The following is a 20,210-nucleotide window of genomic DNA, read 5'->3' as shown; positions in this document are numbered from 1 at the left end:
GTAAAGGCAAAACACACAGATATAGTTATAGATATAGTTCCTTCAATACCCTTAGACGACGATATCACTTCTTTATAGCAGAAACAAACTGAAGCAGTAAACGTTAGGTGCCATGCTAAATTTAATTGCATTACTCATCACAAATGTATTGGAGTAAAAAGTACATTTACTTATTTATAAATGTAGTCAAGTAGAGCGTAAAAGTTGCTCATATTTTTGTTTCTGCCAAAACCTAGGAAGCATCCTAACCAGCATAGGCCACCAGTGACTGATCTGAATACTCTATATAGGTGGCGCGCACAGACGACTCGACTCGACTCGATTAACCAGACTGAAATACTCCCAGCATACTCTACCAGTCATAAAGATTTGTAATGTTTTTAAAAGAAGTCTCTTCTGCTCACCAAGGCTGAATTTATCTGATTAAAAAACTAAAAATATTACTGTGTAATTTTGTATATTTTGATCAAATAAATGCAGCCTCGGTGAGCATAAGAGACTTCTTTTAAAAACATAAAAAATCTTGCTGATCTCAAACTTCTGACTGGTAGTGTGTTCTGCTCTCTAGGTTTCGGAGCCGCAGATTTCATCACAGTCATGAAGTATTTCTGTGGAATATAAAGAGCAACCTCCAGGAGAACAGAAGCACACACAGATGGTTCAACAGAGCCGAGAGGGTCAGAGGTTTCATCAGCGCTCCTTCTCTATGATCACAAAGGTGCCATTGAGACGCTTTTAATAAACTCGAGAACACAGCAAACGCACAGATCAAACACTCACAGCAAATGAAATGATATTTCAGAAGATTACAGAGGACAAACACCATGAAAGAGAGGCCGAGCGTTTATTCATCTATCAGTGGCTGATCGTCAGCATTTCCAGACAGATCTGATGTCAATAGAACAGAATGTTAAAGTAATGATGCTGAAACTCAGCTTTGATCACAGGAATAAATTACACTTTACTGTATATTCACATAGAGAACAGCTGATTTACACTGGAATAATGTTTTACTGTATTTTTTGATCACATAAATGCAGGTTTGGTGAGCAGAAGAGACTCTTTCAGACACATCTAAACATTTGTCAACTTGTGAGCGCGAGTGTGTTTCTCAGGTTCTTCTGGCAGTGATCAGGCCGAGGTGTGTGTGACGTCAGCTGAATCGGAGGACCGTCAGTGGTTATTAAAGCGTCTTGGGTTCAGTGGGCTCTGATAAAGACCGATGGGACAGAGATGTGTTAAAAATAGAGCAGAAGTAAGACAGGAGATTAGAGATCTCCTGCAGGGAGGGCTGGGATTGAGAGGGAACGTGGGAACACAATCCTACTGTGAGATAGAGTACGTTTTTGTCCAAGACGTCGAAAAAAAGACGGTGAAAGCGAAATATTGTGACATACAGCCAAGTGAATATTGGAAAAGAGGAAAAATGTAGGGCGGAGACTTGGTTTTGTTCCATCAGTTGTTGATTGGATGTTGATATGTGGGCGTGGCACAAAGGGGTGGAGTTTAAACGCACTAAATGATTGGAGATTGTCTAACTTGTTAACATTAGATAATTCAATAGCTTATATAAACTAAAAATGAGCAATATATTTATATCTGCATTAACTAATGCAACTTTGATTTTAAAAAATCTATTAATAAATGTTGATGTTGACAAACAACGTACAATACTTCTACAGCATATATTCATATTAGTTAATGTTAAAGTCAGCATGAAATCAAAATGGAAAATTCTTGTTTTTATGAAGTGCTTATTGTACATGATTTATGGGAGCGCATCATTATAGTTTTAATAATGTTGAATGAGAATAAGTTCCTCTTCAGCATCTCTTCTCTTCTCTGATGACGAGGGCGGGGCTATAACCTGTCACTCACATGAGATTAGCCAATAGCAAACCACAACCATCCAATCAATTCCCCACAGACACAATCAAGCCCCGCCCACATTTGTTCTTGTTCATAAAGCGCTTCGCTCGATATACGACACAATAGAGAAGACCAGCACAACTTCACTTTCATGACGACTTAAACTAATGTAGTTAACTATTCTAACTGAATGCTTACTGTAAAGTGTTACCAAAACAGGAAACATTTGCACAAAAGAATCATTCACAATAATATCTATAACATTTATTTTGAAAAAAGACTTCAAAGTTCTGCAGAAAAAAAAACCTCAACGGATGAGAAACAGTGTGTGTGAGAGTAATCTCACAGTGAGACTAAAGTGTTTTTTTTTGGTGAATCTGTGTGTGTGCGCTGCTCTCCTAACGCTGAAACACACACCCTCCATTATCACAGCCGCCACATGTGTGACATAACAAGGTCAAAGCCGTAATTCTCCCAGCAGCCCCTGCTGTGCGCCATCACTCATCACACAGAAACATTAGAGGAACGAGAGAACGAGAGAGAGAGAGAGACAGAGAGAGAGAGAATGAGAGAGAGAGAGAGAGAGAGAGAGAGAGAGAGAGAGAACGAGAGAGAGAGAGAGAGAGAGAGAATGAGAGAGAGAGAGAACGAGAGAGAGAGAGAGAGAGAGAGAGAGAGAGAGAGAGAGAGAGAGAGAGAGAGATTGTCCAGCTCACATTTCTCAGTAGAAAGAAATATGAAGGATTTTACGTTTAAAAAATGTTTTACTTTTATGAGCATTAAAGTCAAGTCAGTGAATCTTATTTGTGTAGTGCTTTGCACAATACACATTTTTTAAAGCAGCTTTCCAGAAAATCAGGATGCTGATGTTTATAATAGCTTAATATCACGCCTTATTGCAGCATTTATCAGATTAGAGCGGAGCGATTATACGGTTACAGTCTTGTAAAGTCGGCATGAAATGAAAATTGAAAAATTATAAGGGTCAAAGCAAGTTTAAAAAAAATTATACCCGCACAAATGAATCATTCACAATAAAATCAATGCATTTAGAAAAAAGATAATCGTATCTATTTTGGATATGCATGTTGTTGCTTAAATTACTGTGAGTGATTTGTTTGTTCACCTCAGGGAAACGGCGTGTGGTGCACTGCACAAAAAGATGTTCTTACTCAGTATTTTTGTCTTGTTTCCAGTCAAAATATCTAATTAAATCAAGAAGCATTTACTAGATGAGTAAAATGTCTTGTTTTCTGGGGGAAAAAATCCTTTTGAATTAACATTATTTTTCTGACCCCATTGGCAGATCATTTTGCTTGTTTTAAGCAACAACTCACTCCCCCAGAAAACAAGACATAATATCTTTTGCCATTTTACTACTTTAGTAAATGCATCTTGATTGACTGAGTAATAAAAACATTTTTTGCAGTGACATGACTTCTCATTTTGCATTCTTTTCTGAATATATTTTAACCCGGTGAGCACTTGCTCCTTTCACACGTCACTGGTTCTTGAGACACAGAAAGATGGCAGTTAAACTGCACTCGGTACTGATTCTCAATCATTAATAATGATTTGTGTTCACTGAAGTGCGCTTCGGTGAGGGATCTGCAGTGCGCTCTAATGAGGGATCATCGTGACAGATTCACTGATGTCTTCAACCCCCGTGAGGCTCAGTAAAGGCTCTGAGTTTACGCTGGTCAAGAGCGGCACGGCCCTCAAACCCCAGAAGAGCCTTCAGTGATGTGAATGTGAACCAGAATAGAAACTCACGTTCCATCAGAAACGATCAGGAGGATGAAAACCAGCGCTGGTTAAAGTGCCCTATTATGACAGGGCTGTACGCTAACTTTTTTTGCACATAGCACTGGTGGTTTTGTAGGGTGGGCGATATGGCAAAAATATCACATCACGATTGTTTTCAGGAAAATCACAATTCATGATTTTATCACGATTCTTTTTCATGCTGGTTTTACTATTTTGCAAGACAGCCAAACTAATTTTCCTATTTTAAAAACAAAGCCTTACAAGGTTACAAAATATATAATAAAAAAGAATGGCAGACAGTAAGGCCAAAGTGGGCGAAGATAAATATCTTTATGTCATTATATTTTATTTTTGTAATTAAAAATAAGAACAAAGATACAAAACATAATATACAAATGAAATAAACAGTGCTTTATTTATTTTTTCAGCTACAGGAGATTCAGCATTCAAGAAAGAAATGTAATGAACAATTATAAAAACAAAACGCTATATACACTTCACTGTATAAATTATACATTGATTCTCATTAAAGCTACTGTATTAAACTTCTTCCGTCAAGGGTAGCGAGTGATTTTCTCTTTTGTTGTTTTATTAACATTAAAGGGATAGTTCACCTAAAAATGAAAATCCTGTCATCATTTACTCACTCTCAAGTTGTTTTAAACCAGATGTTTATGTTGAACATAGAAGTTTTTGAAGAATGTGGGTAACCAAACAGTTGCTGGTCCTCAATGACTTCTAAAAGGGTTTTTTTTTTTTTTCGTACTATGGAATTCATTGGGGACCAGCAACTGTTTGGTTACCCACGTTCTTCAAAATATCATCTTTTGAGTTAAGCAACTATCCCTTTAAGAACAAGCGAGAGCATGTTTACTAGCTGCTATCACTTTAAGACCTGCACGCATCTAGAATCTGTCCATTTATTCATCGCACAGAACAATCTTTTCGTAGCATCTGTACAGCCCTGTATGATATTTAAAACTTCCTAATTTAGTTTCCTACAGTCTCCTACAGTCATCCAAAGTCAAAAACACTTTCTCATAATCTCCACTGCACATCAGCTCTTTTCTCTCAGTGTCTGAAACGCTTCGTTCGGAGATTCAGTCTCTCTAAGCTCCGCCTCTCTGAGAGCTGCTCTGCTCTGATTGGTCAGAAAGCAAACGTTCATTATCATATCTGAATCTCACAGTGATGAACAGTAACGATGGCGTGGGTTTTACCGTATCAATCTCATCAAAGTGGATTTGCTTTGTCAGCAGAAACAGCGTCTTCTCGACACGAACAACACGAACCAAACTCTCCCAGTCTCAGATACACTACAGTGTTTGAGGGCGGAGCTAAGAGACGCTGCTCAGCCAATCAACACCACAGGCTGGCATTATGCTAATGAGTTACAAACTAAAGTAAATCAGAATTACTGACGACTCGTTTCAGTTCAGAATCACTTCTTTCTTTAGGAAATAAAAACTCCATTAATCTGCACTTTGATCTTTGAAACTTTGCAGAGCTTTTACATTCAAAACAGATTTATTACACACTACATGAAAGGTCACATCCGAAAAAGCATAATTGGGCACTTTAGGTAATAGTTTGTGTTATTATACGCTTTGCGTGGTGCCGCACAGCATTTTCACTGCTTGTCCCGCATTTTCATCAGTCTCTTGGTTTTTAATTATCATATTAAGAAAACGTGCATGCGTTATTTTGCCTTTGTTCTTTCTTTATAGCTAATTTTGCCCTTCATGACGACTGTGAGGGGGGTGAATCCTTAAAGTTCTGCATAATTAAGGGCGTGGCCACTTGAGTGACAGGTCGATTGCCGCTGATGTCACTACTAGCCGTTTGTCTTTTAGCGCCACGTCACCTCAGCTAATCCGCCATTTTCGTTTATTCGGGAGTGATGCTGCCAAGATTGCGACGGCCGGCTATTTGGGCTTCATAAACGCTCTTCAGAAACACTACGGGTGACGTCACGCACACTACAAACATATTGTTTTACAGTCTAAAAGTCTTCAGACTCACAGGGTGAAGTTCTCCTCCGGGTAGCAGCGGTTGCGCAGAAGCCCCGCCCACAACTGAACACCGATGATGCCGAAGATGAAGAAGACGAAGAAGCAGAGCAGAAGAACATTCCCCAACATCGGCAGTGTGTCCAACAGCAGATTCACCAGGATCCTCATGCCTGGCACACACACACACACACACACACACACACACACACAAATACACCACCATGAGCAAGAAATTATAACAATCTGACATTCAAAACCACACAGGTTTCATAATTCTCAATATCACCAGATAACAAATTAATAGTTAGCCAGATACATACAGTACACTTACGCTAAGCATACTGTTTATATCGTCACAAAATATAACTAGTCAAACCTAAATGTATCCAGACTCCTTCAACATTTCTCACATTATCTCAGTTTATTCGCTATAGTTTAGAAAATGGTAATAAAATATGAGCAGAACTCAGAGTTATGAACTCAGTTGAAATTTGACTGGTTTTGTCCGTCCTTCTGTTAGACTGTCTCACACATGAATTATGTTGAATATCTGTCAGCTGTTAAATTTAACTACACAATTAGATAATACCAGTTTAGCTCAACCAATCACCAAGCAATGCTTCATTGTGTTCAGTCTGTGTGTAAAAAGAGCATTAGCAATTAAAGAAAACACACTTCAGCAAAACATGATCAGCTCAAAGTGTCCCAATCATTATTGGGCCCAAAGTTTTACTGGTAGTCACTGAATGAAGAATATTTGGGTGTAATATGTCACAGTTTACTTTATTTTGCTCTCCTCACAGAAATTAACTATAGTGTCCTGATCACACTAGTGAAACAATATAAAAAATTATATCTGGAGTCTGAACAATTTTTGGTTTGACTGTATATTATTGCACAGCTCTAATCTGATAAACGCAACTATAAGGCATGAAGATATTAAGATATTCAAAACATCATGAATCGCTGAAAAGCTGCTTTGAAACAAACACTCGGCTTCACAAGCCAAACACATCAGAGTCTTTATTCTTATACTGCTCATCTCTACTCCGGATCAAAACCGTATTTTAATCCCAGAACTCAAACGCCTTAACGTGATTCCACGAGTTCCACCGTGAGCAAGAGCAGAAGAGCAAACGTTCGGAGATGTTTCTGACAGGCACAGATGTGAGGATCTGTGAAGGCGTTTCTGACAGAGATCTGCGGAGGTCTCGTCTTCGAGTGTTTACCGTGAGGTGGAGTAAAAACACATTACTGACACATTAACTGAAAGTTTCGAGAAGCTGTGAGAGTCTCAGTCGCGCTGAGATGCTTTTAGATGCTATTAGTTTGAATTACTTTTTATTTATTTTCAGTTTTCTCATTAATTTCAGTCATTTTGCTATGCGTTTCTGCTGGAAAATAAAAACAAATACTGATTACAATGCAGAAATCATGTTCTTCCTCACCCTAGTGAAAAATAAATATACTAAAATGTATTTGAAATACATTTATTTTATGCTAAGTATATTACAAATGCATTTACATATTTATACTGAATATAAATACCCTGCAATTGCACTTTTGAGCAATGTATAAATAATGTTTTTGCGCTGATGTTTTGAGAACGTTATTAAAGACCAGATAACTCTGAACGAATGTTCTATTAATGTTACTGGAAGACGTGAGCTAAACCTGAACAAACTCCCAAAACCTTGTAAAAACAGTATAAAAAAAGTTTTGTGTTAGGGTTGGTCGACAGTATGTAGGGTTGCCAACTTATGATATAAAAGCTTCTCAGACAAACACATTTGGGTCATTTCGTGGAAAAATCAACCAAATTTCAGAAACTTTCCTTTAAAAATGGGAAAAAACACTACTTTTGTTTTTTGTTTTTTGCCTGCAATTCATATTAAAAATATCTTAATATCCTTTTAGATTGTAATTCTTAACAAATTTTTCTTTTGGTTTCTTAATTTTTAAGGCTGAATATGGTTAAATATATAGTAATATATGTTAATGTGGCTCCATGAGTAAATTGGTACTCACATTTTCAATGGATGCACATTTTCTGAAGACCAAATAATGTTGAAACTAGAAATGTATCTTCTTGTTTTTTTCTATCAACACAATTGAACATTACTGAGATAAAGAGAACTTAGATGGTTAGCATGGGCTGCTTTTGGTGCTTGACATTTTATTGGTTATTTAATTTTGTGTTTCAATAACGAGGTCCAACCAAGTAGCCTACGGTAAGTTACTTTAATGTCAAATGTTTCTCTCTATTTAACATTAACTTACAATAGTGAAAGATTTTTGGTAATGTCGTCTGATAGCGACAGCCGGTAGAGGATTCTGCTGGGTCTTAAATTCTTCAACAAACGTCTATGTTTGCAAGTCAAACAAAGATTTGTCTCAAAGAAATGGTTAATTGTCAATTTAGAGAGTAAGCCTATGTCCGAAGCTTTCATACGGGACGCTTCATTGATGCCTTAAATACGGGACGATTCCGTATTATACGAAGCGGTTGGCAACCCTAACAGTGGGCCCTATTTTAATAATCTGAAACACAAGTGTCAAGCACAAAACGCAAGTAACTTTGTGGGTGGATCTCGGGTGCTGTTGCTATTATACCGGGGGGATAAATGACTCTTGCCGACATCTCACATTCCCTTTAAGAGCAGGCGCGCTTGTTCCATGGCGGATTGCTATTATAACGGCGGATTTGCCAGGAGCGGTTCACAGCCGAGGAGACCGACGTTCTCGTCAGGGCCGTAAAACACAGAGAAGTGACATTGGGGATGGAGAAACACACACAGATTAGCTTCGGTTAAACAGGCGTATGATAATTTGGGTAAATGTGTAAGCTAGATTTATGCCTATTTTTCACATCTTCATGGACACCACAATGATTTCCCTCGTGTGGAATATTTCTCCTTGTAATAATGTATAATTTGCAAAAATGTGAACTGCTGCATCTGTGTAGATGAGAGAAGCAAAGTGTATGCGCGTTGTGCACACGCTACATTATGGCCAAGCATGCGCTCTTAAAACAGCATCTGAATTACGCGCCACTGACTTTAGACGAGGTTTCTCCTGGTCTGTGGCGGAATTGTTTTCTGAAACTGCAAAATAGCACCAGGGAACGTTTGCGCCGGAACACGTCTCCTCTTTTCGCTGAGCCGCCCCCGGGAGCGCACGTTCATTCCCTAGTTTACTGACGTGCGTCTGTGGAGGGAAGAGTCCGCTGTGCATCGGATGAGAAATAGGAATGATTCATGCGTCGTGTACAAAGTCAATTGCGCTGGGTGCGAGATAGGGCCCTGTGTGTCTAATCCCCATAATATTAATGTGATTTCCTCCCGGTTCATCTTCAGGATCATGATCTCTGTGGCTGCAGTGCTCATGGTTCCTCAGGAGGGTTTGATCTGATTAGAGGCTCGTGTGAAGAAGCTCGTCTCCTCTTCAGCGCTGATGAATCCCTCACAGTCACGTTTGATCCACACGATCACGGACGGCAGAATCAGGACTCACTCGGGACTCTATTGATGGCTTTGAGCGGTCGCAGGACTCTCACTGTCCGGATGGCCGTCAGGTTGATGTTCTGCAGGTCCAGTGAATACTCCACCACCCTAAACACACACACACACACACACACGTTAAAAACACACATTTCATGTGTCTAACACAGCAGTCTGAATCTCCAGCAGAAGCTCCTCAAACACACACACACACACACACACACACACACACACACACACATGTTAAACATTTGTTCACGCACACCTGAATCTCCAGCAGAAGCTCCTCAAACACACACACACACACACACACACACACACACACACACACGTTAAAAACACACATTTCATGTGTCTAACACAGCAGTCTCACACACACACACACACACACACACACATTAAACGTTTGTTCAAGCGCGCCTGAATCTCCAGCAGAAGCTCCTCAAACACACACACACACACACACACACACACACACACACAGCTGGTGTGATGATCTCTGGCATCTAGTCGTATGCTCAACATATTCACACACATGCAAACACAGAGCTGGCGTTCATTAAAGATCTCCATCTGTCCTGCTTTCACACACTGTTTTACTGACTGATCAGAGTCTATACTGTAGACACAAATAAAACACACGTCAGCGAAACAGAAGGTTTGATAAGCAGCGAAACATCGTGAACCATTGGTCTGTAGTTTAAATGAGACATTAATGTTGCAAAATCATGATAAAAGTACAGCAATGAACGGGTTATTCTCCAAAATAAACACACACACACACACACACACACACACACACACACACACACACACATTTGAACTAGTGTAATTGCAACAGAGCAAGTGTGTGAAATAAAATCAACAATTCAACCCAATGCAGAATGCACAGACAATTACATTTTAATTTCAAAATGTTTATATAAAGTGATTTGAATTATTGATATCCATTCCTTATTTTTGTCAGATTTTTAAATTATCAATCAAAAACCAAACAAAAATCTCTCCGTGTGTTCCCTTTCAAACTAAATTTTAATGTCTGATTGTAATCATAATGCAAAACCTGATACTTAACAAAAAAAACCTTGACCAAAAGTAGTCTTATAGAATGTCTAAATATATATCTAATAAACGTAAGACATTATGTCTAAAAAAACAACTAGGGAATCGAAAAGCCTCTGGATATGTGTATATAGGCAGCGGTACAGGCGGTTACATCACGATATTACACAAGCATTTATTACTATTATTTTTTGATAATATTTAAAAAAAAATATTTATTACATTTTTTAAATATTTTTTAACAAAATAGATTTGTCCAATGTATCTGAATTGAAAAAATGTAAATATCAACTTTTGAAAGCAAGTAAAACTCAAAAATACAAAACATTGTTTTATTGTTTTTTTAACTAGTGTATGAGAATATCAGCGTCATGAATCCCTCCTGACCAGGGGCCGTATTCACAAAGCATTTTATCTTACCACTAGGAGTACTCCTAAATCGCACTAAAAGATTTTAGCTAGGAGTTTTCTCTCAAAAGTTATTCACAACGCCTTTCAGACCTACTCTTAGTAAAGAAAAATGACAACTCCTAAACTAAGAGTGAGTCTTCGATGCTATGGATGACGTCATTACTCATGCACGAGCTTGACTGAAGTGACCACCTTGATTGGCTGATGATTGTAACGCGGGAATGATTCCAAACCCCTCCCCTACGATGATGAGTGACAGGTGACAGGTCTGAGAATGCGTGCGCTACACAAGTAGTGCGAAGGACGGAAGATGATGAATAACTGAATAAATAGCCTAAATGAATAAAGAGTAAGGCAAAACAAATAGCCTAGTAGCCAATGAAACATATGGATTGATGCAATATTTTTGCAACATTATTGAATTAATCTGTCAGCTACTTTTAGCCTTAAAATTCTTTGTGAATACAGCCGCTGAACTGAGAAGCTTTCATCATCCCGCTTCCTCAGCTCAGGTGTTCAGGTGTTCATGTATTCAGGTTTTCAGGTGTTCAGGTGCTCATGTGTTCAGGTGTTCAGGTGCTCAGGTGTTCAGGTGCTCATGTGTTCAGGTGTTCAGGTGCTCATGTGTTCAGGTGCTCATGTGTTCAGGTGCTCAGGTGTTCAGGGGCCGTATTCACAAAGAATTTTCAGGCTAAAAGTAGCTCCTAACTGGCGAATTTAGGAGCAACTCCTAAAAATAATGGGCGTGGCACTCGTAACTTTAGGACTCCTAATTTTTTTGACTAAGAGTAATTCACAAAGCATTTTAGCCCTAAAAGTAGCACCTAAGCCTGGGACAGCTTAAAAGAAGTCGAGAGGACTCCTAACTCACTAAGACCTATTCACAAACCGCTTTTTGTGGCATTTCACGTTGCGATGTTTTGAAATGCGTGCGCGGCGGCTACAGGAGCTTCCAATCGCGAGGGAACAATTTTGCATTGTAGGCATAACTAGGGATGCAATAACGCCACCAACAACAACCAAAACTAGGCTACTCATTGCATGTAAACTAATTGTAACGTTTGATTGTGAATCAAATTAAAATGTTCTTCTCTTTGCAAACGTAGGCAGAGGCATATAGTGACAGATTAATTCAATAACGTTGCAAAGATATTGCATCAATCCATATGTTTCATTGGCTACTAGGCTATTTGTTTTTCCTTACTCTTTATTCATTTAGGCTATTTATTCAGTTATTCATCATCTTCGTCCTTCGCACTACTTGTGTAGCGCACGCATTCTCAGACCTGTCACCTGTCAATCATCATCGTAGGGGAGGGGTTTGGAATCATTCCCGCGTTACAATCATCAGCCAATCAAGGTGGTCACTTCAGTCAAGCTCGTGCATGAGTAATGACGTCATCCATAGCAACAAAGACTCACTCTTAGTTTAGGAGTTGTCATTTTTCTTTACTAAGAGTAGGTCTGAAAGGCGTTGTGAATAACTTTTAAGAGAAAACTCCTAGCTAAAATCTTTTAGTGCGATTTAGGAGTACTCCTAGTGGTAAGATAAAATGCTTTGTGAATACGGCCCCAGGTGCTCAGGTGTTCAGGTGCTCATGTGTTCAGGTGCTCAGGTGCTCAGGTGCTCAGGTGCTCAAGTGTTCATGTATTCAGGTTTTCAGGTGTTCAGGTGCTCATGTGTTCAGGTGTTCAGGTGCTCAGGTGCTCATGTGTTCAGGTGTTCAGGTGCTCATGTGTTCAGGTGCCCAGGTGCTCAGGTGTTCAGGTGCTCAGGTGTTCAGGTGCTCATGTGTTCAGGTGCTCAGGTGCTCAGGTGTTCAGGTGCTCAGGTGTTCAGGTGCTCATGTGTTCAGGTGCTCATGTGTTCATGTGTTCAGGTGTTCAGGTGTTCAGGTGCTCATGTGTTCAGGTGCTCAGGTGCTCAGGTGTTCAGGTGTTCATGTGTTCAGGTGCTCAGGTGCTCAGTTGTTCAGGTGCTCTGGTGTTCAGGTGTTCATGTGTTCTTGTGTTCAGGTGTTCATGTGTTCATGTGTTCAGGTGTTCATGTGTTCCGGTGTTCATGTGTTCAGGTGTTCATGTGTTCAGGTGTTCATGTGTTCTGGTGTTCATGTGTTCATGTGTTCAGGTGTTCAGGTGCTCATGTGTTCAGGTGTTCAGGTGTTCAGGTGCTCAGGTGCTCATGTGTTCAGGTGTTCATGTGTTCAGGTGTTCAGGTGCTCAGGTGTTCAGGTGCTCTGGTGTTCAGGTGCTCAGGTGCTCATGTGTTCAGGTGCTCAGGTGCTCATGTGTTCAGGTGTTCATGTGTTCAGGTGTTCAGGTGCTCAGGTGTTCAGGTGTTCAGGTGCTCAGGTGCTCATGTGTTCAGGTGTTCAGGTGCTCATGTGTTCAGGTGTTCAGGTGCTCAGGTGCCCATGTGCTCAGGTGTTCATGTGCTCAGGTGCTCAGGTGCTCTGGTGTTCAGGTGCTCATGTGTTCAGGTGTTCATGTGCTCATGTGTTCAGGTGCTCAGGTGCTCTGGTGTTCAGGTGCTCAGGTGCTCATGTGTTCAGGTGTTCAGGTGCTCAGGTGCTCATGTGTTCAGGTGCTCAGGTGCTCTGGTGTTCAGGTGCTCAGGTGTTCAGGTGTTCATGTGTTCAGGTGTTCAGGTGCTGTTCAGGTGCTTAGGTGCTCAGGTGCTCAGGTGCTCTGGTGTTCAGGTGTTCAGGTGCTCAGGTGTTCTGGTGTTCAGGTGTTCAGGTGCTCATGTGTTCAGGTGCTCAGGTGCTCATGTGTTCAGGTGCTCAGGTGCTCATGTGTTCAGGTGCTCAGGTGTTCAGGTGCTCTGGTGTTCAGGTGTTCAGGTGCTCAGGTGCTCAGGTGCCCATGTGTTCAGGTGCTCAGGTGCTCAGGTGTTCAGGTGCTCATGTGTTCAGGTGTTCAGGTGTTCATGTGTTCAGGTGTTCAGGTGCTCAGGTGTTCACGTGTTCAGGTGCTCAGGTGCTCATGTGTTCAGGTGGTCAGGTGCTCATGTGTTCAGGTGCTCAGGTGCTCATGTGTTCAGGTGCTCAGGTGCTCAGGTGCTCATGTGTTCAGGTGTTCAGGTGTTCAGGTGCTCAGGTGTTCACGTGTTCAGGTGCTCAGGTGCTCATGTGTTCAGGTGGTCAGGTGCTCATGTGTTCAGGTGCTCATGTGTTCAGGTGCTCTGGTGTTCAGGTGCTCATGTGTTCAGGTGTTCATGTGCTCAGGTGCTCAGGTGCTCTGGTGTTCAGGTGTTCAGGTGCTCAGGTGTTCAGGTGCTCAGGTGCTCAGGTGTTCATGTGTTCATGTGTTCAGGTGCTCAGGTGCTCAGGTGTTCATGTGTTCATGTGCTCATGTGCTCTGGTGCTCTGGTGTTCAGGTGTTCAGGTGCTCAGGTGCTCATGTGTTCAGGTGTTCATGTGTTCAGGTGTTCTGGTGCTTAGGTGCTCAGATGTTCAGGTGTTCTGGTGCTTAGGTGCTCAGGTGCTCAGGTGTTCACGTGTCCAGGTGTTCTGGTGCTTAGGTGCTCAGGTGTTCAGGTGTTCTGGTGTTCAGGTGTTCAGGTGTTCAGGTGTTCTGGTGTTCAGGTGTTCAGGTGCTCATGTGTTCAGGTGCTCAGGTGCTCATGTGTTCAGGTGTTCAGGTGCTCATGTGTTCAGGTGTTCAGGTGCTCAGATGCTCAGGTGTTCATGTGTTCAGGTGCTCATGTGTTCAGGTGTTCAGGTGCTCAGGTGCCCATGTGTTCAGGTGTTCATGTGCTCAGGTGTTCAGGTGCTCAGGTGCTCAGGTGTTCAGGTGCTCAGGTGCTCAGGTGCTTAGGTGTTCAGGTGCTCAGGTTTTCAGGTGCTCAGGTGCTCAGGTGTTCAGGTGCTCAGGTGCTCAGGTGCTTAGGTGTTCAGGTGTTCAGGTGTTCAGGTGTTCAGGTGTTCAGGTGCTCAGGTGCACAGTGCTCTTCAGGTGTTCAGGTGCTCAGGTGCTCAGGTGTTCATGTGTTCATGTGTTCAGGTGTTCAGGTGCTCAGGTGTTCAGGTGTTCAGGTGCTCAGGTGCTCATGTGTTCAGGTGCTCAGGTGCTCATGTGTTCAGGTGCTCAGGTGCTCAGGTGTTCAGGTGTTCAGGTGTTCAGGTGTTCAGGTGTTCAGGTGTTCATGTGTTCAGGTGTTCATGTGTTCAGGTGCTCAGGTGCTCAGGTGTTCAGGTGCTCAGGTGCTCATGTGTTCAGGTGCTCAGGTGCTCATGTGTTCAGGTGCTCAGGTGCTCAGGTGTTCAGGTGTTCAGGTGTTCAGGTGTTCAGGTGCTCATGTGTTCAGGTGCTCAGGTGCTCATGTGTTCAGGTGCTCAGGTGCTCAGGTGTTCAGGTGCTCAGGTGCACAGTGCTCTTCAGGTGCTCAGGTGCTCAGGTGTTCATGTGTTCATGTGTTCAGGTGCTCAGGTGCTCAGGTGTTCAGGTGCTCAGGTGTTCAGGTGCTCAGGTGTTCAGGTGTTCAGGTGTTGAGGAATCAAACCCGTATAACGTGTGTGTTTAAGCACTGCTCACCCGGCCATCACGATGAAGAAGTCCAGTCGGTTCCAGGTGTCGCCCAGATAACAGCGCTGGCCGAAGATCCCCAGAGCCACGATCTTCACCACCATCTCCAGCGCAAAGAAGACGTAGATGAAGGCGTCGAAGGCCTGGGTGAAAACACACTTCATGTTCACTCGTTTACTCAGGACTCTCAGATTAGAACAAAGACACTATTCTCTTTTTTCAGAAATGACCGAATCACAGTTAGCGAAAAATGTATTAATTTAAACAAAGTAATTATTTAATGCAGAAACAGTGTGGTCAATGAAGTCACGAATACTTGTTTGTTAACAAATGATTAAAGCGCTGTAGAAATAAATCTGACTGGAGAGAGCATCAGCAGTGTAATTAAATTAATGATCCGCTAATTAACACAAAGCTCTGATGACGAGTCTCTAGATGACGAATCTTCTGAGAGTGTGTGTTTGAATATAAGATCTGAAGTGTGTTTAAAGGGTTGGTTAACGCGCTGAATCCTCACGAGAGGAGCGATTAGACGGAGCGAACGGCTCGTTAACAGAACCCGGTTCCTCACACTGACCTGCAGGATCTGGCAGCGCTCCGAGGAGCAGTCGATGTTCTCACAGGGCTGGTACATTCCCAGCGTCACACAGTTCAGCAGGATCACCATCATACTCACACGCTCGAACCACGTACACCAGGAGTTAAGGAGATCCAGCGCTCGAGTTCAACATCACAGATCAGGCCAACAACAATCAAACACACTGAACCGATAGAGACAAACTAACTATACATGTATAATATACATTTTTCAGAGTATAAATTAGGCGTTTATAAAAGATAGATGACTTCTGAAGGTTAGGATGTGGTCCCTCACATGAGGATCATATCTGATGCGTCTAACAGACTGAAGCCCTGCTATAGAGGAGAGTGTCCTTCTGTAAACCGATGGACTCACACACTCTCTCTCACACACACACACACACACACACACACACACACACACACACACACACACACACACACACACACACACACACAAACACTCTCACACACATATACACTCTCTCTCTCTCTCACACACACACACACACACACACACACACACACATATACACTCTCTCTCTCTCTCTCTCTCTCTCTCTCTCTCACACACACACATACACACACACACACACACACACACACACACACACACACACTCTCTCTCTCTCTCTCTCTCTCTCTCTCTCTCTCTCTCTCTCTCTCTCTCACACACATACAGGGGCGCAACTACCCAGTGTCAGAGGTGTATGCAGCAACAATTTTTGCGTAGTAATAGTAATAGCCATATATTGTTAAACAAATGCACTGAAAACTAAAGGAAACTTTCATAATTAGTTTTTTACTAATTTCTATACTTCACATTAAAGATGTGATTGGGCCAGCCCAGTGTCAATCAAGAAAAGAACCAATGGGCCGCTGATCTACGTGTGTAATGAAAAATGTCAAAAAAATAAAAATAAATAACGCTGACGTTTTTTTTTACCAATGCATTACAACAGCACTAACCCAGCGCCGCCAATTAAAGGTGGGGTAGGCAGGATTTTTCTAAAAAACTTTTTTCAAAATTGGTTTAAACTGTCTTTATATATCAGTACATAATTAAAGTGTAAGTACTCTGAAAAAAAGATTATAAAAATCGAGTGACTCTAGACCTTTTAATCTGCAATAAACACAGCTCATTATTTCCATCCGGGACGAAACAAATGATTGGCTTGGGCGACAGTCACTCTCTCTCGCAACTATGGCTACCACCCCTGTTTTTACCGGATCTGCCCACATGCGCGCACCCGTTTGATTTGAGTTCAAGGCACGGAAGTTAGGCTACCTAGGTAAGAGCAAAATAATGGCAGAGAAAGATCATTCAAATTTCACATTACCGGCATATGCAGTTAGCGAAGGCAAACAAGGCAAAAAAAGAAAGACAGTACTAGAAAAGGCAATGAACAAAAAGTTTTCGGATAAACAAAGAAATAAAACTCGAGTAAATATTGGCGTGGCTTTCCAGCGATGGCGAGTACTGAGGGACCTCAAGGGGCTGAAAAGTGACTCCTTGATGGCTTTATTTCTGCTGGACAGGTAATCTTTCTTTTTTCATTTTGATTATAATTTTTGTTTTGTTTATGTTTTCAAGAAGCATGTATCACAAGCACACGTATCTGCCTAATATAGCTAACTAGTGCTGCACGATTAATCGTATCGCAATCGCAATCGCGATGTCAAGCCTACGCGATTATATGACGCAAAATGCTGCGATTTTATATTAAATAAACAAATTAGCGCTGTTAATGCACTTATTAATGCAAATGCTTTTAAACCATTCATGCGCGATAAGACATAAAAGAACGAGCTGCCTGTGAATGTCCTCCTGACAGACACACACACACACATACACACACACAGATAGACGCGCGCCAGTATTAAGTTCTCTTTCGCGGTAGAACGAACAACACACATGTATGCCATAATGAACGCGCTGCCTGTGAATGTCCTGACTGTGACACACAGAAAGATTCGCGCTAATATCGTGCGTGCGCACAAAACAGCATGACAAAATACAGTTCTCTTTCGAGCTTGAACGAACAATAACACACACAATTATGCCAAAATGTCTTTTTGTCGAGTGTCTTCATAACATAAGAGTAGTCTTCTGATGAACATGAAGAGTTGTGATGACTCGTTAAAGAATGAGGCGCGTGTGAGATCCGCGTCTCTGACAGCGGCTGGTCTTAAAGGGACAGTACACAGTAGCCACTAATTACATCTGTCGCTAAAGTTATTCTGTTTTATTTTTTTTATTTTTTTCTATTTTTATTTTATTTTTTATTATTATTTTTCTTTACCCCTGACATGTACTCTTGTATGTAAATGATGTTTTGTTCTTGTTAAAAAAAAAAAAAGAAAAAAAAAATCTGTCGCTAAAGTTAATCAAAGAACAAAGGGAACAGAGAAAAACACTCACTGCTCTTGAATAAAGAACTTTTTTCTTTAGGCTGATTATCACTAATCTGTGTGTGCATTTATTTTCCTTGAGAACCAAGCAAGTCGACTCATGAAACCATTTGTTTATTATATCGCATATCGCAATCGCAATCGCAATATTGACCTCAATTATCGCAATATGACATTTTCCCCAAATCGTGCAGCCCTATAGCTAACATAACATTACTTTGCATAACTACAATGTTTTATACTTAGCGAGCCCTAGTAGAGACGATACATAAACAATAGGCCTAGCTCAAGTTGATAGCTCTCGTGTTGAATTGCGCAAAATTTTACTTTAGATAACAAAATGAATGTGTAACAGCTACAGTAGTAGGCCTACACCGCATCTAGGAACTTTTTTTAGAACTAGCTTTACTCTGTCTAAACTCTTTTACCAGGTTCAGCGTGAAACAAAATATATTTTAAACTTTACCAATATCGATATGCTAGCTTGATAGTGAGTACTAAAATACATCTTATTTGTTTATATTCATAATGATAAAGTAAGATTTTTTATTACATGTGGTTCTGACATGATGTCACTGCATGCACTGCGCTCCTTCCTCTCCACTCGTCTCAGGTAAATAAATGCGTCTTCCAGCTGAGCCTGAGCGTTTAGCGTCGCGCGTTCATGTGTTTTGGGGGCGTGGCTTTGGAAGGAGCCCAGAAGGGAGGGGGTGGAGTGAATGGAAATAATGAGCTGTCTTTAAAACAGTCGTGAGAGGTCTACAGACACTCGATTTTTATACTTTCTTTTTCAGAGTACTTAAATTTTAATTATGTATTGATATATAAATAAATTTTAAACAAATTTGGAATTTGTTTTTTTTGGAAAAATCCTACCTACCCTGCCTTTAAGCAAAACAAAACAAAACGAATGGGCTGCCGATGTACATGTTTTATGGGCCGTTAAGACAAAGACCAAAAAAAAAAAAAAATAGCCTATTAGATGTATCGGCCCAAAAAGCACGTCGGCCCACCGGGAATCTCCTAGCCTACATGCGTGGACGTCACACTTTAAATCTTGTTGCCTTTGACCATCCACTTATTTAGCTGCTGGCACATCAATTGACATGCCATCTCCTTTTCCCTCTTTCTTTTTCTATTTTTAGTGCCGACAGCTTTTTTGCTTGCTTTATCCAAAAAGATAAAACTTAAACTTGCCTTGCCTTGCCTATCCATCTTTTTCGACTCGTACATGCTCGCTCAGCGCTCACGGCGCCCCCGCCTGCTCGTGATATTATCCCCCCCTCTCTATGTCAAAATTAGGCTATATGATGGAATCTTATGAATATTCTACTCTAGCCTGTTAGTCCTCTAAAAAGTTATATAACATTGAGGAAATGCAGAAATTATTTAGAAACGCACAACAGCAGCTACGTATAAAAAAATAAATAAATAAAAATTACCATCGTTTTGGCGCCCCCCTGGTGCTGCGCGCCCCTATGCGCCGCATATAGCACATACACACTTTTTGCGCCACTGTGTGAGAGACAGATCTGTGTCTGTGTGTGAGACGGGTCTGCGTGTGTGTGAGACGGGTCTATGTGTGTGTGAGACGGGTCTGGGTCTGTGCGTGTGTGTGTGTGAGAGTGAGACAGATCTGCATTAAGCATCTGAAACAACACAGTAATGAAGCCCTTTCAACTGTAAAAGACTGAACAACACACACACACACACACACACACACACACTCACACACACACAGAAATCTTCTGTCTTCAGCTTTTGATCCTCAGCATTCGTGAGAAGAACCTCCAGAAAGCCTGAGACTCTGACTCCATCATCACTAGCGAGGACCCTTATGAGTGCCCATTCACCAGCGGAGGAATACATTAGTCGTCACTCAAACTCTCTCTGGAAATGAGCAATGACACGAGACGCGAGCTGAGATCGATTGAACACGCAGGTTCTAAACCTCCGACACGCAGTGAAACACCACAGAAAGCCCCTCAGATGTGTGTTATAGCGGAGATCAAACATCCTGAGGAACGACACACACAAATCTGACGCCTGTGTTCTGTTAAAGCACTATATT

At 41.4% G+C, this 20,210-nt stretch overlaps 1 protein-coding gene across 1 annotated transcript in view; it reads right to left on the bottom strand.

Moving 5' to 3' along the window:
- The window catches only part of cacna1ib (calcium voltage-gated channel subunit alpha1 Ib), a 110,984-nt gene that overhangs the window by 83,532 nt on the left and 7,242 nt on the right, over positions 1-20,210 (bottom strand). The window contains exons 2-5 of the mRNA XM_081380547.1: positions 15,726-15,848; positions 15,158-15,291; positions 9,162-9,259; positions 5,659-5,818 (exon numbers count right to left, since the gene is read on the bottom strand). Coding sequence (XP_081236673.1) covers positions 5,659-5,818; positions 9,162-9,259; positions 15,158-15,291; positions 15,726-15,848 — 515 coding nt within the window. The remainder of the gene's footprint in view (positions 1-5,658; positions 5,819-9,161; positions 9,260-15,157; positions 15,292-15,725; positions 15,849-20,210) is intronic.

The sequence above is a fragment of the Scardinius erythrophthalmus genome (genome assembly GCF_964197995.2).
Source record: "Scardinius erythrophthalmus genome assembly, chromosome: 12".
NCBI classification, from domain to species: Eukaryota; Metazoa; Chordata; class Actinopteri; order Cypriniformes; family Leuciscidae; genus Scardinius; species Scardinius erythrophthalmus.
Note: the sequence above shows the minus strand (reverse complement) of the source record. Positions and strands in the feature narration are given on the sequence as shown.